Source organism: Neofelis nebulosa, chromosome 5 (assembly GCF_028018385.1).
Source record: "Neofelis nebulosa isolate mNeoNeb1 chromosome 5, mNeoNeb1.pri, whole genome shotgun sequence".
NCBI lineage: Eukaryota > Metazoa > Chordata > Mammalia > Carnivora > Felidae > Neofelis > Neofelis nebulosa.
The window spans coordinates 79,772,817-79,800,074 of record NC_080786.1 but is presented as its reverse complement, the minus strand read 5'-3'; the positions used below and the strand labels follow the sequence as shown (position 1 = coordinate 79,800,074).

Sequence of the window (27,258 nt, the reverse complement as noted above, 5' to 3'; positions counted from 1 at the left end):
TTTTTTCTCCTGAAGAAGGCTGTTTTGTCTCCATTGAAAAGCTGTCGTTTAGTGTACCACCTTCATGAATTATCTTGGCTAGATCTTCTGCATAACTTGCTGCATGCAGCCTCTATCTCAGCAGTTGTCGCTTCACTTTGTACTTTTATGTTATGGAAATGGCTCCATTCCTTAAAGCTCATGGACCAACCACTGCTACCTTCAAACTTTTCTCCTGCAGCTTCCTTATCTCTCTCAGCCTTCACAGAACTGAATGAAGTTATGGCCTTGCTATGTATCAGTTAGGCTTTGGGAATGTGGGGGAATATTGCAGCTGGTTTGATCTTCCATTCAGACCAGTGAATTTTTCTCCATATCAGCAATTTTCTTTCTTGTCATTCATGTATTCGCTGGAGTAGCACTTTTAATTTTCTTCCAGAAATTGACTGTGTTTCACTTTATTGCATTTGCAACATGGTTAACTGGACAAGAGGTCTAGCTTCAGGCCTATCTTGGCTTTCGACGTGCCTTCCTCATTAAACTTAATCATTTCTAGCTTTTGATTTAAAATGAAAGATGTGTAACATTTCCCTTCACCTCAACATTTAGAGGTCACTGTAGGGTTGTTAACAGGGCTGATTTCAATATTGCTGTGTCTCAGGGAATAGGGAGGCCCAGGGAGAGGGAGAGAGGGGGGAACGGTCAGTCGGTAGAGCTGTCAGAACACAAACATTTATGGATTAATTTTGTCACCTTGTATGAGTGTGGTTCATGGTACCCCCAAGGATCACTGATCACAGATCACTATAACAACTGTAATGATAATGAAAAATTTGAAATATTGCATTATTACGAAAATGTGAGAGACATGAAGTGACCAAATGCTACTGGGAAAATGACACCAATTAACAGGCTCCACACAGGGTTACCAAAAAGCTTTATTTTGTTAAAAAAATAAATGTAATATCTGTAAAATACCAGGTATGCCTGTACACCCAATTGAAATATTTATAAAGATATCCATAAAATCATCTGAGATCATGGAAACTTTCCCAGAAATGCTTTGCATAATACAATTAATACAAAAAATTACAAGTAGAAATTTTAAAAGGTAGAGAAAAAAAAAGAATCAGTTTGATTTTCCATTAAGGAAACATTAATTTGAGGCGTGGCAAACGGAGAACAAGAAATCATTTGAACCTATGAATTAAATACACCGAATAAAATACAGTTGGGTCCTCACCATAGAAAATATGCAACAGAAAACAGGCCCTGCCAGATATTTCCACTATTGATTTTGCTTTAAAACCTTACAGAAGAGGGGAGCCTGGGTGGCTTAGTCAGTTAAGCATCCGAATTTGGCTCAGGTCATGATCTTGCAGTTCGTGAGTTCGAGCCTCACGTTGGGCTCTCTGCTGTCAGCACAGAGCCCATTTCGGATCCTCTGTCCTCCTCTCTCTGCCCCTCCCCCACTCTCTCTCTGTCTCAAAAATAAATAAACATTAAAAGTATTTTTAAAAAAATAAAAATAAATAAGACCTTACAGAAGATAGTTTCCTTATTTTGCATTTTGATAATACAGGGCCAATGAGTTACGGCACGATAAATTTGTGACAGAAGCCACTTTCTCACATTCCTCCACAGAATAATAGAAATAACCAAGAGCAAATGTTTGAATACATAGAACTTTGATATTAACATCATATATCTGCTCATCATCCTCAAGCTTTTTTTCCCCCCTTGAATCCTTTCATGACCCCTCAAAATGATGACAAAATTGAAAACCAAGGAAAGTATTCAGTTCCCATGTGTAACACGAAGGGGCATGCCATCAAAGTGGAAAAGGAGTGAGAACTTCTCTTATACATTTGTGGCTGTGATTCTATGTGCTGAGCTCCATCAATCAGGACTTTCAGATAAAGGATGTTTGGGTAAGTGTGACTAGATTGTAGATGATTAGCATGAAAACGGTAACTCAGGCTTAAGAAATATCAAAACTGGAAGGAGCGTTAAGGAGCTCTTCCAACATTTTCACTGAAAAATAATGATAGTGCCCCCCAAAGAAGTGATTTAAATGTCTGAGGTAATAATTTAGTGAAGGGGTTGAAATAGGACTAGAATCTGAACATCCTATATGGGGAAACATCTTCTCCAAAGCAATAGCTCAGACATTATTTCAACCGTTGTTCTTACGAGCCTACAATATAAACAGAAAGATCTTCTTGTCCCATTTTACAGATGAGGAAATGTTACAAAAGACAGGAGCAGAGACATTCCGCATGGATTTCCACTTCACTGTCAGGATAAGACCAACAAAATGGAAGAGTCTTCCTCAAGCCAGTTCAACTGCAATACTAACGTACAGGCGCAAACAAGAGCTACCAAAATTCCTAGAAGAGAGATGCCAGAATGGGTAGGGACACTTAGGTTCACACCCAATGGAGACAGGAAGAATCTTAGCCACCATCTATCACAAGGCCATGTTGAACCAAAAAAGGAAACAAAGGACCAGAAAGCTTAAGTGATTTGCTAAAAGTCCAACAGCCAAATGATAATGATGGGTCAGGGAGACCTAAGTCAATGCTCCCTGGCCCCAGTCCACCCACCCAAAACTCCCAACTGTCAAGAAGACAGTATTAAAATGTTCTCCTAATAAACTTACAGTGTGCTAATGTCAGAAGATGACTTAATAATAGTGAGACCCAGAAAAATGATCTTGATTACCTACCCAGAACAACCACAGAATTCTCTTTTGCCACCACGGAGGTGGGTGTATGAGCCAGGAAAGCAGAAAGGAGCAAACTAGGCATTTGGTCCTGGTCTGCCATAATTCATCAGGTGACCCTGGGCCAATCGCTTTGTCCTTCTAAGCTTGTTTGCTCACCAGCAATATGATGGGTTTAGACTTGATCTTTACAGTTTCTTCTGGTTCAAAAGTTCTGCTTTTCTAACACATCCACCTACGTACAATCTACCTAACATTATAAGGAATCTTAAGTGTTTCATTGTTGTTGATATATTTTTCCTCACTTGTAGCCACTTACTGGAACCAAATTACTCTGTTTCTATTTAGTTTAAGTGTACTTTGATAGTTGAAAATACAGAAGATACAGAGCAGCCACTAACAAGATACAATTTGAAACAGCCACTTCAAAAATAGGGTCATAAATAGCAACTTTATAAGAGAAACTGCTTTCAGTTACCTTGTCTGGAGGGCCAGCAGCTGATTAATGGAAATGGAAGAAAATAGGGGAGGGTGACAACATGCTAGCAAGCTGGCAGAAAAGGACAAGACAAACCACACATGATGTCTTACCTCACAGGCTAAAAATGGAAAAGATATGGGGAGCAGGATTACTGAAACTGTCAGGAATGTTATTTTCTAATAGTAAAAGATGCACCTGCTCCCTAATAATTGTCCCAAATATGTTCATCCTTTTACCTTGGTCAAACTTGCTGTTCAAAGGCAGCTCCGGGAAGTGGCCTATGAACTAGTACAATCTCTGGTCAGCCACTCTATCCCCTGTACACAGCCTGGGATGCAATGACCACTAGGAACGTGGGGAAAGGAAACCGTGGCTTTGTCTGCACCACCATCATCAACAGGCAAGTGCCTGAGCTTAAAAAAGAGCTTGTGTCAATATTTCTCATTGTATTGCACAGGCAGAGTCCTGTCTGTGCAAATAATAATAATAATAATAGTAATAACAGTAATAGTAATAGTAATAGTAAAATAAATAGAGATTGGTAGATATGATTCCTGTTGAAAAAAGAGGATAACAAGGGTCAGAGAAAAAGACCACTTTCCATGTCACTCAGGTAGAAAATGGAAGTATTAGAATTTAGGACTCAAACATTTCACTCCCAGGCTCATGCTCTGGCACCTTCCATGACACCAAGCCAGAAATGCAAATAGGAAAGGTTTTCCCTTCAAGCATCGAACTGTGATTATCCTATCAGGTTACTGGGACTCAGGTCACGGCCGTAACTATAGTTAAAAGACAATCTCCAGTCGTCTCTTTTGCTTTCTACTTCTCCATTGAGTACAGGTTTCATTCACCTTTCCAGAAATATTTATCAAATACTCAGGCCCTATTAATATGAAGGAATTATTAAAAAAAAAAAAAAAAAGGAAATCAATGGTTCTCATCTTCCAAGTGCTTACAGGTGCATGAGAAAGGTTAGTTGATCCACAAACGACTGTATCACAGAGCTGAATACAGGCAGGTAATATTCAGGTATAGGAGATGCAACACACTAGAGCAGAAAAATAGAGAAATCAGAAAAGGCTGCATGTACTCGAGGAGAACTGAAAAGATCTTGAGTGGAGAAAAAGAGAGTTAAGATATTTCCCACACGAGCATAAAGACATCGGGGGAACACTGTGGCATGCACTAGCACTGGGCAAACAAGAATATTCCTGAAGGTAAAAATAGAGGAAGATCAGGCTCAAAGGGTCAGCTGCGGTCAGAAAGTGCAGGTGGGCAAGTTCTGTACGGAAGGAGCTTGGCCTCTATCCAGGGTAGAGACCTCCAACGGGTACGTGCGTCCCCGTGACGAAAAGAGAAGGTGGGCAGGGGTGGTTGTATCTCGGGACGCAGTGTGGATGTGGGAACAAACACATGGTATGAATCACATATATTTTAGGCGGTGCACAGACAATTTACATCAACGACACTCCTAGCAGGAATTCCTATTTTTACGAAAAAGTTTACAATTGATAAAAAATAAGTACAGGACTCTATCAGGAAGCTGTTGATTCCACCTTAATCGGGGATGAATGTGAATCGACAAGACAGCACGCATTTCTGCGTCCACCCTCAGAAATACAAGTTAACAGAGCGCTATGCGAACACTGACTTCCCCGGGCAGAGGCTACTGAGAGTGGAAAAGACATTTATTTAGTAAGGAGCAAAGCTATCCGAGTCTCAAGGTTCTCATCTCCACTTTAAAAGCCTCTCTCGACTCCAGAATTCTGCTTACACCTCATGTGAGGCTTTCCCCAGAAATGTTTCCTTTTTCACAGAATAATCAAGCAATAAGCAAATGGCTACCATTTACCGGAACAAATAACAAAGTTGGATAAGGAAGATCATAACTGGCCATTCCTACCTTTCCCTCCCTGGTCTCCCCTACTCCAGTGTGAACATTTTTCTTTAGGATATATTCCACTTAAACCAATTCTAGGGGTTCTGTTCCCACTTGTGGTTCAAAGTGGAATCTGGGCCCTCACCTGGATTTAAACCAAAAGGATTGAAAGTACTGAGATGTTTTTGACCAAGTCACATTCCCTTCTCAGTTTTTTTTTTTTTAAGTTTATTTATTTATTTTGAGAGAGGGAGCACCACTGGGGGGGGGGAGGGGCAGAAAGAGAGAGAGAGAGAGAGAGAGAGAGAGTAAGAATCCTAAGCAGGCTGCACACTGTCAGTGCAGAGCCTGACATGGGCCTTGATCCTATGAACTATGGGATCATGACCTGAGCTGAAATCATGAGCCAGAAGCTCAACCAACTGAGCCACCCAGGGGCCCCCACCTCTCAGTTTTATGTCCTCCTGTGAAAATGGGAATAATAATACAAACCCCACAGTGACATTGTGGAATCCAGGTGGGATAAGGTCCTGGGAATGGCATGTCCAGCAGAATGCTAAATGTACAGTAGGTCTTCTGTAAATGCCAGCTAATAGTGTGTTCTATAAATGAGAACGTTACAGGATGCTACTCGGTGAGTTCTAGGAGACCCTCAGATACTAAGTAAAAAACCCTGGTCTCAGGGTGAGGCTAGAATTTGGTGGCTGCAGACAGATAAGAAGAAAGAGACTGGGTTTTGAAGGGAAGCTGGGCCTCTTCAGAGGACAAGAGTGTTTCAAACACTCATGAAAAGGGAAAATTCTTAGTGGCCTGCCCACCTTTATCAGATCAGAATCTTTGGGAGCAGGGCCTGGCAATCTGTATTTGACAAGCCCTTAGCCCCTCCCCCAGCTCTTTTTAACACTAAATTTGAAACCTGCTGGCCTAGAACTTGGTCGCCTGGTGCTAATGCAGTGCTAACAACAATAACTGGAACAATTTCATTAAAATCCCACAACTCGGAACGCACTTAAGGAGAAATTCTTTACTAATGTATTCTAACCCAGTTCCCGGGGACAGGAAAATGCTGGTCTGACAGCACTCTTTTCCCACCCACAGAGCTGACAGAGTAAACACAGTCCACTTCACTTCTCTTCATTTGTAGAAATGGCAACAGCACTTGGCACCTCGAAGGGGTGCTATGTGTCCCCATTTATCGGTGTTCATAAAGTCATCCGGGTGTTCTGATAAATCAACCATAAGTTTGGCATTATTCATAGCACCCTGTTGGAGCTTAATACATATTCAATTAAAAAACAATGACAACAATACAGCAATATCCACAAATTAGCATTAATTACAGCCTTGTATTCTTCTCACCCTGCTGCCACAATTCTATCTCGGCAGAGCTGTTTACATCTGGAGATTGCACAGACCCTCTCATGAATGAGGGGCAATCTTTGCTCAGTGGCGTCAGCATCGCCTCTAGTAAAGTTCCTATCACACTTGCCTCAGAGCCTTGATTTTACAGAGGATCCTCTTATTTGACAAACACTAGGACAGGAGGCCAACCTCTCTCCCCTGAAGAAAGACAGGATGCTGCAAAGCATCTGGGACTCCTCTGTTTCCCATACCCCCTTGTCTCCAAGTGGCTCTAGACTCTAGCTCTCCTTTGCCAGTGTCGTGGCCATTGCCCCAGTTCAGGCCCTCATCTGCCTCATGAGACTCTTGCAGTTGACTCCAAGCCATTCCACCATCACCACATCTGACCCCGTCAAGTCCTACTATATTATAGAAATCCATCTGAATAGAGATCGGGTGACTTTATTCTCCTTCATAAGGTTATCATTGCCTGATGATAACTAATACAGACTCAAGTTGGGAAAATCCACTACTAAAGAGAAGTGATCCATCTACTTGAATTAGGAGAGTGGCTGTAAGACCCACAGGGAACTTTTACCAAAGAGGGATACCAGAGACGGACAGAAACAGGAGTCGGGTAGTCGGAACAGCTTAAGCAAGGTCTGTAAGGCTGTGTCTGAATCTATGGTTAGGTTTCAGCTTTCTCCAGGGGACAGCATTTGGTCCCCAGCCAAGCCAGCTACTATCAAGAAGGGATGTCACCATTCCGTCCCCCGCCTTCCTGCCCTGTCTCTCTCAGACACCACGGCACATCTTACTGTGTTAGGCTATGCTGACTCCAGTCTCCCATCCCGCATGAGCCTTTGATATGCAGAGCTGAGGCTGAGGAGTCAGAGTCCAGTGGGTTTGAGGGTTCATCAAGAGAAAAAGAAGGAACTTACGTGATTTCACTGAGTAACTATTTTCACTACAAAAAATTCTCATATTTATTTTTCCCCTTTTTGAAATGGCACTGAGGAAACACATGCCAGACTGCCATGAACAGGGGCTGTACTTTCCAAACAGTAGCAAGGACTAAAAATAGAAAAGTGTGATTTGTTCAAGATGTATATAACTTCCTCTCCCATTTCCTTTCCCTGCTACCCTGAGCCAGTACACAGAAGTGGTACGTGTTGAGCCGTTTTGTTTGCTTACAACAGCATCAAAAGAGTGATAAGCCCACATATCGTACATACTCCATAGATGTTTCCAGAAAATTCTATTACCAAGACTAATAATGAGTCAATGAATCAATCAATCCACCCACAAATATCAACCAGATGTTCCTCAATGAGATAAAGCCTATGCGTGATCCAGTAATATGAGCTGTGACCCAGACTTTAGACCTTTTCTAAAAGGGGAATGAACAAGAGGAAAGTAGAATGAGTTGAGGCCATTGAGTCCAGAACCCTCAGCTGGGGTTGGGGCCAACTCTCATACTGTGTCATCTTTGGTGGTTCACTTAAAAAATCTAGCCCTCCTCCCAGTTCCTCATCACAAGAAAGATGGGCTGGATTAGGGAACTTCCAAACCTGAGTCTCTTAAGATTTTTGATGTTAAATAATTTGTATAGGTCTCTTCCATGACATATTTGTATTCTGGCTTTATCATATATAGTTTAGAGGCAATATAAATGCATATGATATAATTACATCAGTCCACAAAGAGGCATATATTAAGTGGCAGGAAAACATTATTAACTGATTAATTGTCACCATTATTATAAACCACATACTACTGGATACTCTGTATTCCTTATCTTAATTAATTCTCAACATAACTTTCTAAGAATGTGTCATTATTCCCGTTTTGCATGTGAAGATGGGTAATGCGACTGGTAAGTGATGGAGCAGAGCATCCTGGCACTAAACTGTGGGGTCAGGTCACCACAACACATTACCCAGTTAGTAGAGCCAGAAAAAACAGAAGGAAGAGACTGGTGGCATCAGAAGCTACCAGGAAGAAAGTCGTATTTGAATGTAGCAATTCAAAATGGGAAGGATTTCCAATCAGTTGAGAAATGAGGATGTCTCAAGCAGCAAGAAAGACATAAGGAAAATTAACTCAGCATGGGAAGCAGACAATGAGGACATCAGCTTCACAAGAGCAAGGCCCGTAAGGGGAATAGTGAGAGATAAGATGTACTTTAAAGAGTGAGGTAGGTCATGGAATATTCTGAAAATCAACTAAGAGAAGAAATTTAATGAGGCAGGCAACAAAAAGTCAGAGGAAGAAAATAACATTTTTTGAAGACTAATCGGTTAGGGATATGCAGCTGGAATGAAACAAACAAACAAACAAAGCCATTTAAAAAAAAACAGAATCAAAACAATGAGTCTATTGTGATATGGAGAAGGAAGAAGCTAGAACAATGAATAGTAAAATGAAGAGATGAGAGTACACTTGAGAGTCCTTTTTGAACCAAAAATAGTAGATACTGGTAACAGACATATTACAAAAGGAAGACATATCAGCAATGACCAGAGTTTAGAACTTGGAAGAACAGAAACACTTGAGAAACTTAACAGAAGACCATGGGCGAAGGGAAGGGAAAAAAATTAGTTTCAAACAGAGAGGGAGGCAAACCATAAGAGACTCTTAAATACAGAGAACAAAGAGTGTTGATGGGGGGAGGAGACAAGGGAGAGGCGAAAATGGGCATTGAGAAGGACACTTGTTGGGATGAGCATTGGGTGTTGAATGTAAGTGAAGAATCATGGGAATCTACTCCTGAAGTCAAGAGCACACTGTATACTTTGTATGTTATCTAACTTGACAATAAATTATATTTTAAAAAATAAGAAAATATGGTGGTGTTTCTAACAGAGTGGAAGCCTTGGGGTAAAGTGATGAGTAGCTCTGGGACACACTGAATGTGAAGAGACAAAAGACCTTCCATGTGGGAAGGCCCTAGGATAAATGGCATGAGAGTTGTCTAAGGGAGAGAGTCATCAGCAGTTCAAGTCATTAAATAAGCAGAGATCAAAGATGACTCTACTAAAGTTATGATTTCTACTGATAGAAGACAGAAGGTCAAAAGGGAGAGCACTGAGTGGGCACCTCAATTTAGGATGGGGGTGGGGGGCAGGCTGGTACCAAAGAGAGAAAAGGAATAGTCACAGATACAGCAGGGGAAGTAAGGAAGTTCTGTAGAGTGAAAACTGAAGGAGGAAGTGAGGAGGTTCAAGTCGTCAAGTGTTACCTGCCTGAAAGAGGTAGATGTCAGAAAAAGAACAGTCACTAGGGAATCAGAGGTGGTAACAAAAGTGTACAGGAGCCATTTCAGTAGAGTGGAAATGACTTCTGTGGATGCTAAGACCATGGCTTAAGTCCCGGTTTATAGAGAGAAACATGGCAGGCAGGAAAGCAAGGAGAGGAGAGACTCTTACTTAATGAATCTGTAACTGTACAAAAAAACTTCTCTATAGTGGCCATGGCCTGAAACTGGTTTCTATACCCGCTGGGTCAAGAAAGAATTACTAAAGTGACACTGTATGACTTTCAACGAGCGAAAAGGAAATGAAAACAATCCTCTAGGTACATTTCAACTTTCAAAATGGCTTGATGTAAAATGATAATAAAAATGATGAAGTCTCCTGAATGTGTACTGTGAAATACTCTACTGGCTGCCATGTCCTTTATTTACTTGTTTGATCATCTCTTCATGGAAAACCTAAGCCTGAGCTGGCCAGGTACTATGTGAAGTTCTGAGACAGATCTTTCTAAGTCACAGCCCTGACTTTGAAGTGCACAGGCTGTAGTCAGCTGGGGCTTGGATCAGTACATATCTGATCAGGGGATAGTCGGCCATTCTCTTTTCAATAATCGCCATACAATCAAATACAACGTTGAAAGGCCATGCAGTAATTCACTGTGGGGCGATATACATTGTAATAGAAAGAATTAAAGCTCAAGGATGTTGAAATAATATTATCAAAAATGAACACTTTTAAGGTAAATCCTTACTGTTTTAGAAAGTGCTATCAAATGGGTTGTTTTTATCTGATCATTAGAAAACAACAACAACAACAACAACAACAACAACAGAAAATAGAAAGCATGATACTAGTTTATGGCTGAAGAAACGGGGATTTGGCTCTTAGGGATGGTCTTCCCCAAATCACATCCTGTACAGTTCAAAACAAAAGTGGTTGTAGGACAGACGTAGGCTGTTTTAAGCACTGAAAGGAATAATACAACTTATGGGGAAAGGAATGAATCTGAGTACCTTCCCTCTCTCTCTCCCTCTTTGAGGGGGAGTGTCTCATTAGCCAAATCCTTTACTTCTAAAAATAACAGCAAAATCATCTTTTTTTTTATCATATGAATCCTCCTGTCTTGTATTACTCCCCATTCCACCTTTTAAAAAACTTCCCTAAAAACAGTGTATCTACCAATTATCACCAATGTTACTTGTTTTCCCTCATAATGAAAATTGTTATCTTTACTGAAGTTTATTGGTGAAATAAATATAAAAACAAACAAAAAACTAAGGAAAGAATTCCATTTTACCGGCTTATAAACACATTTCCCACCTTTTAATGCCAAAGTACACTCTTTCAATCCATAAAGATACATGCAGTTGGAGAGGAAAAAAAAAAAAAAAAAAGAGTCTGAAGACAATAGTGCCACAGAGAAATCTACAACAGAACTCACAAGAGGAAGAGCTTCCAAATAGTGAGTACCTGGAGAGAAAATGACAATTGGTATTTTGTGCCCTTCATCGAAAAAGAATATAAAGGAAAAGTAACAACAAAGCAGGGATGGCAAGAGAGAGACAGGAATGGACTGACAGGACTCAGGGTCTGATCCCTGCCTGGGACACTTAATACCATGGAAACTGGGACTATTACTTTGCCTCCCTGAGCCTCAGCATCTTCACTTACACAAGATGGGGATTATCCCTACCTTTCCCTTTTCAGAAGTTATTTAAAGGCTCAAGTGAGATCAAGTGTATGAAAATCTGTTATTTAAAAACAAAACAAAAAACACTCCAACTCAAGTTTGGAATTTATGGAATTTGCAGGCCTTGGACAGGTCACACTCACAAAAGCTAATGATAAAATGATGATAAGAATAGTGTAACCCCTCAAGGACTAGCATATGTATTGCATGCAATATTATACTGTAAGTTATCGGGGGGGGGGGAGCATAAATACCTGACTTTTGAATGGATCAAGCAAAATCAGTTATGCACAGAAAACCTCCCCAAAACTTTGGGAGTTTCACAAATAAAATCTGAGTTGATGCCCTAGGTTTTTGGTCTTGGCATCTTCCATTCCCTCTTTTACCCTTTCTTTCAGATCAAGTTGTTCTGTGCCTGTGTTGAGTGGATTATGTAAATACAATGGAACTAAAGGATTTGTGAGCCCAACAGAGCCTCCTACCAAATCCATGGATAAGAAGTACATAGTACATACAATCTGTGAGGGGATTGTCAGAGAAGATGCCGAAGGCCAGGATGGAAGTGTGCTTATTTCCACTAAAGAAAGACATGGAAAGCAATCTCCGTGGCCCCTGGCCACCAGCCATGAACACATATTGTTGATGACTTTGGCTGCTTTTAGAGAATTCAAAATGATCTGCCTTCTCTCATTTGTAAGGGAATTGATACTAAGCCAAGAGGCTTAAAAGTCCCCAAAATACATTTTGTTTTTGTTTTTGTTCATTTAAAACTAAATCACTGCTTCCAGGATACTTGTGAGATCTAAAAAAGTTGTCTCAACTTGTTGGGACATTAAAATATATTTTAATTGGTTAAAATATATCGGTCCTTTTTTTTTATATGTGAAGATCAGGTAAGATCATATAAAGTATTTTGCAATTTGTAAATTACTGTGAAGTTATAAAGAGGTGATATTTTATTACCAAAGCAGTGAATTTTAGAACTATAAGAAAAGATTAGTTCATCGAATCGTTTGTTTTACAGAGGGAGTTTGTGAAAGTATCTCTTTAGCGAAAGACTCAAAATCTTCACGCATTTAGGAGCAAGGAATAGGATTTCTGGTGATTCCTGGGGAGGCACGGGGCAAACCAAAGACAGCGACAACTGTTCCGGAACTCAGCACACAGGCCAGCTAGCGCTGAATTGCCCAATAGTGATGACATCAACAGTAAACACTAAGTGCTGGGATATGTCAGGCACATACAATATTCTCTATACGCATCTCACAGCAACCCAAAGAGGTAGATTCCAGTTTACAGAAGAGCAAACTGAGGCATGGGAAGGTTAAATAACATGGCCATAGGCATACAGCTAGTGGGTGAGGGGCTGGGTATCTGGATCCAGCGCACACAGTGTTAGCCATCATACTATGTTATCCCTGAAGCTTGACTTGGCTTTGATGATGCAACCAAAGAGGGCTTTTCTGTGGTGAAGCCCTCGAGGGCAGGAGAGTGAGCTTGAGATAAAAAACAAAAGGTAGCATTACCTGACTTTCATAGCTGACTTTGAGCTGTCACAACAAGAAGGGTGAGGGGGTGGGGGAGCCTCTTGGGAAATGATGTTTGGAGTATAGAATGTCATAACAGCAGTAAAATCACTTAATGAGTTCATCCTTTCTAATAAAAAGTTCTTTGCCACATTCCCTGACACTCCTGGTGAAATACTCATTGAGAAGCATGGATGGGGGAAAGAGTGAGGGAGGAAACTCAGAAGCCTAGAGAACTCAACCAGAGACCATCCTGCAACCTGCTTCTGCTCTTACTTGGCATATACAGGACATTGCAATCGGGGCTTTGCTACCTGCCTGTGGATCCCCACAGCTAAGAAGTCGCCTCAAGGATGGCAGTAAAGCTCACTGGTCTGCTCTCGGGCTGTGCATCTAACAGGAACCCTTTCGTTCGCCCGCCTCCCCTAATTACACACATAAAATGGAGACCAGGTGCAGAGACCCACTCTGTGGTCACCATGCTTATTAAAGGTCTATATATTCCTGACCTGGAAACAAGATATAAGTTATCTACGTCAACCAGCACGGCAAATCCAGAGCCACAGTCCCCTACCACATTCCCTCCCCTAAATGCAGGTGGATGTAGCATTTAGAAGAGCAGACTACCAGGGTGCCTGGGTGGCTCAGTCGGTTAGGCATACGACTTCGGCCCAGGTCATGATCTCGCGGTCTGTGAGTTCGAGCCCCTCGTCGGGCTCTGTGCTGACAGCTCAGAGACTGGAGCCTGTTTCCGATTCTGTGTCTCCCTCTCTCTCTGACCCTCCCCCATCCATGCTCTGTCTCTCTCTGTCTCAAAAATAAATAAACGTTAAAAAAAAAAAATTTATAAGAGCAGACTACCACCACAAAAAAGTTAAAAAGGAAAGGAAAGCAATAGGGGTTCTCCCATTGGCAAAACTACTGAAAAAGAATCCTAATACAAAGAATGGAGAAGAAATCCAGCATCATAAAATAGAGGTCCTGTAAGGACAAAAAAGGCAAACCGAAAAGTTAAACTGCTTTGTCTTAATAACACAAGTTAAACTGCTTTGTCCCCCACCTTAGCTAAATAAAAAAGATCAGACAGATACACTGACTGCTGAGTGGAAACACGGGGTAAGGGTAGGGACCTGTATCCAGGTGCAGTGCCGTGAAACCACAGACTCCCCCAAATAAGGCTTGCAGATCCAACAAAGAAAAGATAATAAACTGGAAAAAGAATCACACCGCAATCAGATTTCTCATCTGTAACACTAAATGATACTAAAATAAGAATATAGACATCTTCATTGAATACTGAAAAAGGAAATTTGATCCTAGAATTCTACCTGCCGCCAAAGCATTACGTAAATATAAAGGCAAAAATAAGTCATTTTCAGGTATATAAAAACTCAGGAGCTGGATCATCCATGTAGCCTTTCCAAAAAAAAAAAAAAAAAAAAAAAAACCTTACTGTGGCAGAGATAAAAAAAGAACAGAAGGAATCAGAATGATAAATTCAAGAAAAAGAAATAGCAAGTAAGACACACTGCAATAAACAAGTAAAAGTTATAGTTTATGAGGTGCCTGGGTGGCTCAGTCGGTTAAGTGTCCAATGGCTCAGGTCATGATCTCACAGTTCATGAATTCGAGCCCTGCATCGTGCTCTGTGCTGATAGCATGGAGCCTGCTTGGGATCCTCTGTCCCCCCTCTCTCTCTGCCCCTCCCCTGCTCACTCTCTCGAAAATAAACACTAAAAAAAGTTACAGCGTATTAGTAATGCGGTGATACAATTTAACGTGAGAAGGGGTCCTTTCAAAAGAGTTTAAGTTATACAGTTTAAAATATTACAGCATAGTCTCCAAATTGCCTTAATAAGCTTTTAGATGCATCAGGAAGAAAAATGCTCAAACCTCACCTGGTGTAGACACTGGGCACGGGGTATATGTTCAGATCATGATTTTTCCGTGATAGAGAAACATTACTGAAAACAGTTGAGCTGCACTGTTTGATTTATTTTCATTATGAGACAAAACATATTAAAAAAATAAGTAAGCATACTACAGCTTTGAAGAAATCACTGAGATTCTTGGTGACAGCGACAAAATGAGAAAAAAAAAAAAACAAACTTCCACTGACTCAGAAAGAACCAACTCCAATTTTACATACCTCTAGGCAAAGAAAATTTTCTGAAATAGGCAAATATTGTAAATTGCTGCCTATGAAGAAACTCAAGAGCTAAAGGAAACCTAGCCTCATTGGTTATCCTGACCTATGGCCTTACTGACCACAACCAGTTTCTCCACCAGACTTTTCTTACCCAGCAATTGGCCGGTTCTTCCCTGCAGGAAGCATATGTGTGCCCTAGGTTGCATCAAGGTAGCAGTGGCAGGGGTAACAGGATTGACAAGTGTGAAGGAGTGAGTGTGTGGACACATACTCTACCCCTGATCCCCAGAAAAAGGTTTACCTCCTTCAATAGGTCCTTTAAAAATATGGAGGAGAACACCATGGCATTCCATGCAAAAAGTTTCAAACTGCTACATGAAATATTGCGCTACCCCCTAGGGGCTCTAGGCCTGCTACTTTCCAAGAAGCTCTTAGAAGTCTAGACACCGAAAATCTTGCTCTTTTCTCGTCTGAATTTCCAATCACATGATGATTCAGAGAGAAAAGCAAACAGGAAACCTTTGAAATTCACTTCTAGAAAGTCATATTGACCAAAGCCATCCACATGCCTAGGAGCCCACCAGCCCTACTAAACACGCACTGACCTACCACTGCAACCATAAAAGGAGGAGATAACCATGAAGCAACCTGCTGCTGCTATCGCCACTGCTGTCCCCAGGGTCACAAGCAACCCTACAAACCAACCAGGGCTTGCTAACCCAAGGCCCAGGGAATAAGGTAAAGGGCCACGAAGAAATAGGCATCTCAGTCACTCCTTTGGTATGTTTTCGTAGATCAAGATACTCTCGCGTTCTCACCGTGCAGAAAGGACAAGCACTTCAGAGTGGATTAGAGCCGCTGATCATTTCGGTTTTCTTCAGGCAAGACTGCACATTGCCTCCACTCATTTTAGCCTTTATAGCTTGGATCTCCTTTTTTACCCAGCCTCCTCCTTCCTCAGCCCACTATCAGGCCATGGAAGGAATGGCCTCTACAATGGAGTACGTCAAAGCCATACAAAGCAAGTCTTGCTGCCTGTTTCTGCGAGTGCATAAAAGAACGTGGCCATGGTTGCGGGCCTGAGCCCTTCATGTCTACAGGTAAAAATCCATCATTCCATACCTGTGAGCATGACTGTACTAGACTACGAGTCGCAAGACACAGCTTCCAGGGCTGGCTCTGCTAAAACTATGGTAGATTCTAAAATTATTATTGACATACGTGGATAACTGACTATAATCTATCATTTGCCATGTACATAAAGGAGCTTTGAAAATGTTTTCAGAAGAACAGAAATGAGTTGGCTTGCAAACTTTGAAGACTGACTAAGACAAGACCATAAATAATTTCAGAGGTTTCCTTTCTCCCTTCTCTTTTCAATTAACTCTGGGCATTTCCCCAAGTTCGGTGCATAGTTCACATTACACTGTTTTCACACAGGCCTCCGGAAAAGTCACTTCTTTCAGCAGCTCTCATGATCAACTTCTTGGGGCAGACATCACCTATCCCTCCCCTGGCCTGACTGTTCCTTTGCATGGGCACTGTGTTCTAAGATGGTAAGACGAAAATCACTGGAAAGAAATCATGGAGGCGCCTGGGTGGCTCAGTTTGTTAAGCGTCCGACTTCAGCTCAGGTCATGATCTCCCGGTTCATGAGTTTGAACCCCGCCCTGGGCTCTGTACTGACAGCTCGAAGCCTGGAGCCTGCTTCGGGTTCTGTGTCTCCCTCTCTCTCTGTCCCTCCCCCACTCTCACTTTGTCTCTCTCTCTCTCCCTCCCTAAAAATAAACAAACATTAAAATAAAACTTAAAAAAAAAAAGCAAAGAAATCATACAGACACAAATTTCCGTTCCATAAGAGAAAGGAGTTTTTAACATTAAGGAGTAACCGACGACAGGCATCATGGTCTATTGTCTAAGGTGGAGGGACTGTGGTGACAGCAGGAAATGTGGCTGTGGCCATCCCACTGGGATGAGCAGAAAAAGGGAGATGAAAACAAGGAGTATATAGATCTCTGGAGAGTGGGCAAGTTAAAGCAAACCACAGGACTGGGTCACAAAGAGAGAGGCAATGAGGAGATATCAACTGGAGCTCATGAAGAAAAGTCAAGCAGAGATCTCACAAAAAGTGGATGTTAAATATCGGGCACCTGAACTTAGAAGCCATCAGGATAAGTCCCTGAGGACTTCTAGGAAGTGTGCCAGAGCTGTCTGCATGGGGTTTCCCACAAGTGCAACAGGTTATGCCTGATGGTGTGTAAAAAATACCACATGGCATCCAACAACAGATCTGGAGATGTCACCCTTATCTTTAAAATATTAACAAACACCTGCAGTAAACTGACAATGATTTCAGAATAAAGGGCAGATTCCACAGCTGGCAATGCAGGCCTACCACACTACTTCGTGCTCTCCTTCAATACTCTTATATTTGTTAGTTTATTGCTAAAAGATCTATTCACCCCACCTGAAAATTAAGGTCCTACATCAGCCATCAAAGTTCAGTTCAGTTGACACTGTCTCCAAGAAGCCTTCTCATAGATCTCCAGTTAGTTAATTTATTTTTCCCACCCTCTACCACAACATAGGACTTAGCTTGTGCTTCTGATCAGAGCATGATGACTAAGAAATAATTTATTATGGAACACTATAGCTTAAAAGCTGTGTTTGTGATTCAGAGGTATTATTGTGATTTGATTCAGAGGTGCTATCTGTGAACCATCTCCTTATCCGTCAACATCATCTCACCTGCAATAGTCACCCATAAATACCTTGTTAAACTAGAAAAAAAAAAAATTAGGAGATCCAAACAAAAGAGAGATACTGGAAGTATGATCTCTAATTCCCTTGTAAACCTGAAATTCTATGAGACATTCTCCACCTGTGAAACTATTCTAAGCAATGCTATAGGGCTGCCCATTAGCTGGCTGAAATAGGAAGAAATTAACTGCAGCATCAGATTAGAACAACACTACAGGGTCCTAAGGTCGAGAGTCAGGACACTAGACCCATGATGCCAAGTTCTAAGGCTACAATCTCTAGTATATATGCTTTACTTACAGAAGTTACTCAATTTGTGTTGAGTGAATGAAGAACAAATGAATGAGTGAAATGGTCACTCCAAATCTCACAGGTCTTGAGGTCAAACCGATCTTGACAGAAAAGAAAAGATAAAGCCCTCATTTGTTTTCCAAGATTCATTTTTTTCTCTTAAAAAAAAAAAAGGATTCTCAGAACAAGAAGTTTTGAATTGAAGTATTTGCCTTTTGCAAAAAAATACGTAAAAAGTGTGTAGCAGGTCTCAAAACTACAGGACACTAAGCAAAACTCCAGCAACACCTAGTCCTTCAAAAGAAAACCGTATAATCCCGTCATCTGAACCTCAGAGACTTACAGGCTGATGGAAGACTAAAGCAAAGCCATGTGCAAGGCCATCTGGTACAACAGGAAGGACAAATCCAGAAGTCAAGATTTCTCAAAATGAGGTATGGATGATAGGATCCATACCTTCGTGAGACTCAGTTTCTCCATCTGCAGACACAGGGAACTAATCCATTTAGCGAATCCCTGAAGAGGCTGTAACTAATGGCTGGCGCCAGGGTTGGACTAAATGATCTCTAAGGTCCTTTTCAGCTCTGACAATTTTAAAATTCTATAGTCGTACTTAGTAGACATTATTTGGACTCTGACCTGAAAATCTGGCTAGAAGCATAAACAGACTTCTACATAAAAACACATTCACTAGCTATAATTTGGACTTGGCAACCTGAAGTTTCACCAGGGCCGAGAGGAAAAAGTGCAAAATTTTCTCCAGCGATTACCTTACTTTGGGCTCTATTATACAGTTCATATTCCAATGTGGTGCAACTATGGCCAGAGCAGGGCCAAGTCGCTATCATTCTCACACAAGGGAAGGGCATACCCCTGTGCTTTTGAACTTGCCAACAATCTTCCATATCTTCAAGAATAACACGCCTCTCCTACCAGATGTGTCCTTTCCCATTTGGCAAACTCAATTTTATTTTTTGTCCTTCCTTCTGTTTTGCAAAGAACATAAGCCAACATGGCAACCAGCGTTTTGTTTATTTCCTTCCTTATAAAAAACAAAGTCATGGTTTTGGTACATTTATCAGGAAAGGTCCATAGAGGAGAAGAGTTTTTGTAATTTTTATGAAAGCCCATGTTTGAATTCTTCTTTATTAAACCTTTTGGCAAAGCCTTATCATTACCACTGTTGTTATTTTTATATAGTGACAGTTATATCAAAATATCTGGATAGCCATTATAGCTTGCCAATTTCAAATCCATCTGTATTTCATTTGGTTACTAGAGGTAGTAGACAGTTACCTTACTTTTAATTATGAGAAAAATCGGACTCAGCGTGACCTGTTGAGAATCACGTAACTAGAATAAGCTGTTCAATGAACAAACACAAGTCTTCTGTCACAAGGTCAAACAAGCTTTTAAGAACTGAAGATTTAAAATGCAACAAAATAGCTTCTATAACGTTCCAAGAGAGCAAACAGACTAAATGAAATTTTTAATTACATAGATTCAACAATATGCAAAGAATAGCCCTGGACCAAATAAGAGCAAAGGTATATACAAGACAAATTTAAGAGTTTTTTTTTTTTCGTTGTTAATAAAAGATGACTAAAAATAAGGAAAATTGATCATATTATTTCTATTTGCCAAGGGACCTATCTGTTGCATAAAATAAATATAAACTTTGTAGGATTCCTATCCATTAGTGGCATTTGAGCTTTGATTTTATTAGCTTACAACATTTTATCAGCAAGATTTTATAGGAAAGTCAAGATTTTTGTAGGAAACCCACGATATATATATCTAATACATAAAATTTTTAATGGATTTTGAAAAATCTAGGTTCCAAACGGACTTGGAGGCCACTGGTTATAACTGGAACTCACTAATTTTAACTTCTCAATAGTACAAAAAGCTTCTTCTATTACTTAAGTTCTAACATATGAAAATATACTCCCAAGAAACTCACATGGTTTACTCCCTTCTCCCTACTCCAAATCGTTGCTCAGGTGTCCCCTTCTCAGCAAGGCCGCTGGATCACCCTTTCCTCCAACCCACAGCCCTGATTTCATTCTAATGTTCTTCGTAATCAATGTACCTATTTTGTTTATATCCACCAGTTTTACTAACATGGCAGTTTCATGCGGGTAGAATCCTGTCTGTCTTTTTCACTACAGAATTCTCATGCTATAAAAGGTACGCACACCGGCACACGGAATATTTGTTGAATGAATGAATCACTTCTTCCTTTGTCTCTCCCAACCTGAAATTTAGGAGAAAGAAAGCCAGACAATGGACTGAACCATTTAAGCAGTGATTTCCCATGGCTTTTCTTCTTTAAAACTTACTATGAGGGGAGCCTGGGTGGCTCAATCAGTTGAGCATCTGACTTTGGCTCAGGTCATGATCTCAGAGTTCGTGGGTTCGACACACGTCAGGCTCTGTGCTGACAGCTCAGAGCCTAGAGCCTGCTTCAGATTCAGTGTCTCCCTCTCTCTCTGCCCTTCCCCCACTCACTCTCTGTCTCTCTCTCTCTCTCTCTCTCTCTCCAAAAATAAACAAACATTAAAATTAAAAAAAAAAAAAAAAACTTACTGTGGGAAATTGTAAACATATGTAAAGGTAGACCAGACCAACCAGAGCCTTAAAATATCACTCTTACCCACGCAGAATGCAATGTTTGTGGATAGAGAAAAGAGGCAATAAAAAAGATAGAATCAACCTCCCTCCAAACACTCAACAATTACCAACTCATCACTAATCTTTCTTTCACCTATTTTCTTGCTCATTAGCTCCCTATTCTTATTATTTTGAAGCAACTACCAGACACCATTAATTTCCTCCCCAAATATTTTGGATATATATTTTTCCTTCTATATATCTATAATAGCATCATCACCCCTAAAAGACAACATGATTCTATAACATTGCTATTTAGTTTTCTCTCCTGATAGGAACAGCAGTTAGCTGCCTACATTGTGGCATCTGGTCACCCGTGCCTCTACAAGGTTACAGGCTGAGAAGTCCTTCCACTGTTGCTTCTGATTCCAGCCGTGGGTTGCGTGCAATCATCACTCCCTGGAGCACAGCACTTGTATAAGATCAATACATCCTATAATGTGCATCCCTAACCCCACTTGACCCCGCTCAGAAAAGAATATCCCAAGAAGGTTTGCTGGCGCTTTTGCTAGAAAGATGTTGCTGGCCAATTAGGACCCACAGTGACCAACCAGAGCCTTAAAATATCACTCTTACCCACGCAGAATGCAATGTTTGTGGATAGAGAAAAGAGGCAATAAAAAAGCACAGTTGGTCCCTGGGATAACAAGGAAACGTGGAATTCTCAAATGGCATTCCTAAAAAATGGCTTTCAGTTTCAGAACAAAATTAGTAGGTGAAAGGATTTCTAGGGCTTCAGAATGCAAGCCAGCAGAACTCTGCAAAGCTTCAGTGGGGCGTGTTGCATTAAAGTACCTTAGCTCTTTGTGAGTTGTAAAGCTCTCTTTAGGCTCTGGATAAATGTTTATCCACCACAGAAACAATCACTGAATTCATGAGCTTCCTAGCATGGCTTATTAACATGACTTCCACCACAGATCTTACCTGTGCCCTGAAAGCACCTTCATCAAGGGGTGGTGGAGGAGGGAAGTTTCCAGAGCCAGACGGAAGAGCACCAGGATCATCTAGAGGTGGAGGTGGGGGTGGAAGAAAATCACCTACAGAAAGGAAATGCACACATGAAATTAACATAGACGCAATTTTGTAGGACTCTTAAAAAACGTATGGTTGCTGGCATTTTACTGCTTTTTAATTGGCCTTGACACATCATTGTTTTGTCTCAATGGCAATTATTCCCTATTACAGTTCCCTTCAGTTAAATTGGTAGCCTTAATTTTGAGAAGAATGAGGACAGGAGTTGATACTTAGAAGTGAAATAAAAGCTAGCCTACAGGAGGAGGAGTTGGATATGTTTAGCTTGAACAGGGAAGGTGTTCGGGGTGGTGAATTGCTGAGGTGGGTAAGACTTGGTACTTACCCTCAGTAAAGTTTTCATCAAGCAGAGGCGGAAAAAATATACCCACAGATAAAGGAAAAAGAAGATACAATTTATTAAGATGGAGAAACGAACTCTTCTGGAAGCTAAGAAAAAGGAAAACTTATGCCCAGGTAGAGCAACAAGGAAGGCTTTTACCAGAACATTTAAACTGCCCCTGAACAGCAGTTCACAGTGACCAACGAGTCCACTCTTGGCAGAAAGACAGGGGAACAAAGGCATAGCTTAAAACATCTAGGGCCTAGAGAATAAGGAGCAAGTCATAATACAGCATAAACATAGGGATGTAAAAGAATACTAGTGAACAATAAAACTAAGTGCAGTGACAAAAAGAATTTTTTCTTTAAGTGTGCTGAACATCTAGTAAGTAGTTCAAATTTTATCATGCTTGCGGTGGGGAGCCATCAAGCATTTCTGACAAGAAAACATTTGGTTGCAGTATGATTTACTAAAGACTAATCTAAAAGCACATGCAGGGCAGATTAGGAGGAAGGGGAATAAGAAACCTCCGATATCAAAATCTATATACAATCCAGGCAGGAAGTGATGAGGGGTGAGCATATCAAGAAAGTTCAACATCATTGCCCAACGAGAAGAGCATACCAATGTCGTGTTTTTGGAAGAGAGCACCTAATCTCTAAGGTCTGAGGTGCAGACATAAATCTAAAAGCTCTGTGGCTTCATGGTATGGAAATTTTTAAAAATACTTTGCAAGAAATTCTATTAGGAATAGGAAACTTCCATTAAAAAAAATCTGTTTGCCTTTTTTCTTTTAAAAATAATATTTTAGATAACAATAATAAGTAATATTCATGAATAAGTACTTTTCCTTGCATTTCAGTTGCTCAACACTTAGCAGCAGGGCAGGAGTTTCTGTCACTCAATGAGTTGCTTTTGGGTAGAACCAAAATACCATGATTTAAGCCTTCAAAAAAAAAAAAAAAATCTAAACTGCACAGAAGAAGGATGGTGGCTTGGATTTCATTGTTCTGATACACCTTGATTCATTGTTCTGATGGTTCCTCTGGCCCCTATTTGCCTTAGAAATAACAGACTTCAAGTTGGAAGAGTAGCTGTCTAATCTAGCTTCTGGCCATATTCAGACTACAAAGCAGTGAAATACACTATATATTTAGAGTACTCTGCTTTTTAGACTCCCACCATGCACCAAACCACTGTGCTAAGATTTTCATAGGCTACCTATTAGTCCTACAACCCTTCGTCCTGATGGTTCTCGAAATTTATAGAGGTCATCAGGATCTCGGAAAGGTCTGGTAAAACATGGATGGCTGTGTTCCACCCTCAGAGTTCTTGATTTAGTTGGTCTAGGGTGGGGCCCGAGAATTTGCATTTATTTTTTTTTAATTTTTGTTTATTTGTGTGTGTGTGAGAGAGAGAGAGACAGAGAGAGAGAGAGAGAGAGAGAGAGAGAGAGAGAGAGAGAGCATGCAAGCAGGGAAAGGGTAGAGAGAGAGGGAGAGAGAAAATCCCAAGCAAGCTTTGCACTGTCAGCACAGAGCTGGATGCGGGCCTTGAACTCACGAACGAGATCATGACCTGAGCCAAAGTTGAGTCAGATACTCAATCAACTGAGCCATGCAGGTGCCCCTGAGAATTTTCATTTCTAATAAACTCCCAGGTGATGCTGATGCTATTGGTCTGGGACAACACTTTGAGAACCACTGCATTTTTAGACCCTATAGGATTAGAAAGGTTAAATGACTGATGTCATATAGAAATATTTCTATTTCTCTTACTTTTCTGGGTGTGCACATCTAGGGACATGCTTTGTCCATATCGTTATTAGGATTATAAGTCTCATAAACCTTCAGTAACTCTACCCAGTAGTTCTAAACACTGGCTACTACTAGAATCACCAAGAAAGTTTTCTCAAAATGCCGATGCCCAAACTCCATCACACCAATTGCAATCAGTATCTTGGGGATGGGGGAAAGCGAGTTGGGGGGAGGCGTCAGGTGCCAGTATTCCTTTAAAACCCAAATGATTCTAATGTGCAGTCAGAATCAAGAGACTAATTTGACCTTCCTTTGGCCAAACACTGCACTGAAAAATATTTAACACCTGCTAAGTAAAAATGAATCGTCACCGAGTTGTTTTCTGCCTTGGAAAGTCAAAACATACAAGAAAAGGGCTCACAATGAGATCTTGAGTGATCAGCGAAGGAGGTCTAGGTTCATGGAGACTAGTCTTACTAAATTCTAGTGCACAGCGTCATTTTCTGGTCCAAATGTTCTATCTGGACCTAGGTCGTCTTCATGCATAATTTAAAAGACAATTTCTGAGCACCTTCTTATACTTTACCCCATTTTATTATGTCACAGAGAAATGTCAGAGCATTAAACAGGATAAGAAGTAAATAGAATCTGGAGATTGTATTATAAAGTTAGAAACAGAAGCCCGTGAAAGCGACACAAATAGTCCACATTCTCAGAAAATTAGTCTTGGAATAAAAAATACAACTGGTTGTCTCTGCAGTCTCTTCCAACCATAGTTGATCTTTGAAAAACATGGGTTTGAACTACATAGGCCAACTTACAAATTTTGTACAGTACAGTCCTGTAAATATATTTTTTCTTCCTTATAATTTTCTTAACATTTTCTTTTCCCTAGCTTACTTGATTATAAGAATACAGTATATGACACATATAACATACAAAATATGTGTCAACCAACTGTTCATATCACTGGTGAGGCTTCTGATCAACAGCAGTTATCAGTAGGGGCGCCTGGGTGGCTCAGTCGGTTAAACGTCCGACTTCAGCTCAGCTCATGATCTCATGGTTCGTGAATTCAAGCCCCACGACGGGACTGTGCTGATAGCTTGGAGCCTGGAGCCTGCTTCAGATTCTGTATCTCCCTCTCTCTGCCCATCCCCCACTCACACAGTGTCTCTCTCTCTCAAAAATAAAATAAAACATTAAAATATTAATATTTTAATAAATATTAAATATTTTAAATTTTTAATATTTTTAATGTTTTATTTTATTTTTGAGACAGAGAGAGAGACAGACAGAGTGTGAGTAGGGGAGGGGCAAAGAGAGAGGGAGACACAGAATCCGAAGCAGGCTCCTGGCTCTGAGCTTCCAGCACAGAGCCCGATGCGGGGCTCGAACTCACAAACTGCAAGATCATGACCTGAGCTGAAGTCGGACGTTTAACCAACTGAGCCACCCAGGCGCCCCAACAAATAAAAAAATTAAAAAAAAAAAATAATAGTTATTAGCAGTCAACATTTGGGAGAGTCAGAAGACATAGGCAGATTTTCAATGGCATGGGGTCGATGCCCTTAGCTCTCTACCATTCAAAAGTCAATTGTATATCCTTCCCAACTAAATTTTTGTCATAAAAATTAAATATATAGTGAGGCACAAGTTGGTGACAATCCTGGGAGGGTGAAAAGGAACAGAAAAGGAAGACAATGCATTTTTAAAAGAAATGAGTTGAAAACAACCAAGATCTAGACTATTTATTCTAGGCTGAAATTAGATTAAGATTTTTAAAAGTTCTAGTAATAAGCTTATAATAATTATCACATAATTTGCAGTTCTTCAAGCTCGACCATCATAGGCTTCTTCCTTCATTCTTTAGAGTGGAGCTCACATTTTAAAATGATGTGTAAAAAACCGATACACACATTGATAATGGATAGAAAATAGGTCCTGTGGACTAGTCCATAACTAGTTGAGTTGGTAGGAATGAAAAGCTCTTAATAATTACCTTAAACCAGACTAAGAACTATTACAAGATTTCTGATTTATGGGTCGCCATTTTAATAGGCCACTAAACAAAGGAAAATGCTTCTAAGTTGCAGGAAAAACAAATCCACTTAAGAGAGAAGTCATATTTCCATGTTTAAGTAAGATGGCAAAATGGAAAGAACAAAAGAACAGAGTGTGTGTGTGTGTGTGTGTGCATGTGTGAGCGTGTGTGTGTGTTTGTGTATGTGTGTGCTGTGGGAGGGGAACATTTCCATCCTTACAGATGTTTTCAAACAATGAAAGAGCATCTGGATGGGGCGCCTGAGTGCTTCAGCAAGTTGAGCGTCCGACTTTTGATTTCAGCTCAGGTCATGATCCCAGGGTCATGGGATTGAGCCCCTCAGTGGGCTCTTTGCTCAGACTGCTTATGATTCTCTCTCCCCCTCTGCCCCTCTCCCCAAATCTCAGTCTCAATCTCTCTCTCTAAATAAAATAAAATTTAAAAAAAAGAAAGAAAGAGTGTCTGACTTTGAAGCTTAGCTGGTGACCCTCCTAAAGAAAAACATGGTGTCAGCTGCAGTATCTCCCAACTAGCAATGGTTAGCTGTAGACCTTCACATTAGTGCGTGGCCTGTCCTCTCTGCTTGCCAGGGAAATCCAAATGGAACTATCACACCCTATGAATTACAGGGACACTGAATAAATCAAACAGGCAAACCAAAAAAGAACACCCCCCCCCCCAAATCAGGCAACTTGGACAATGCAGGGATCCATAAAATCTAAGACAGAAACATCTAGTCTTAGAAGAAGGAGGGTAGTCAGAGCCACAAGCCTACACACCTGCTTTCCTCCTTCCCCTTCTCCTCACCATCCAAAGCCTACTCACATGCAATGCACATTTATCTCTCACTTGCCAGGTACAATAGTTTACTTGAAATTACACAGCTAGTGAAATATGGAGCTAGAAACGAATCCTCACTCTGCATTAGAGAGAAGCTAGGAAGTATCTCACTTAATTTGCTCCCTATCTTCCCAAACAATTCAGCTAATAGTCAACAGGTTTTTGCTTTTTGTCAGGGGTAGCACCATGGGTCAGTTAAAGGGTGAATCGTGCAAAAGTATATAGCCCCGATTCTCAAATACTATTTTCTGCCAACTTACTTTCACCATATAGCCTGTAATGCGTATCATTAACTTGAAAAGCCAGTGAGGAAAATCTCCCAAGTACCCAGGGATCCATACTTTCTCCAGCTACCCTTCCCAGTATAGGGCTAAAAAGGCAATAGCATTGAGAAGCATATATGGCTACCTGCTAGGAGCTGAGTAGTTGCCCTAGTAACGTCGTTTGGGCATATATGAAAGGCATCTATCCACCTGAATGCAGAACTCACTTATCCCTTCATGAAATAAAGG

The 27,258-nt window shown here is 40.7% G+C and overlaps 1 protein-coding gene across 6 annotated transcripts in view; it reads right to left on the bottom strand.

Moving 5' to 3' along the window:
• LPP (LIM domain containing preferred translocation partner in lipoma) overlaps window positions 1-27,258 on the bottom strand; it is a 682,444-nt gene that overhangs the window by 358,484 nt on the left and 296,702 nt on the right. For all 6 annotated transcript variants that reach the window (XM_058732400.1, XM_058732405.1, XM_058732402.1 and 3 more), the window contains one exon: window positions 21,676-21,788. In XM_058732400.1, coding sequence (XP_058588383.1) covers window positions 21,676-21,788 — 113 coding nt within the window. The remainder of the gene's footprint in view (window positions 1-21,675; window positions 21,789-27,258) is intronic.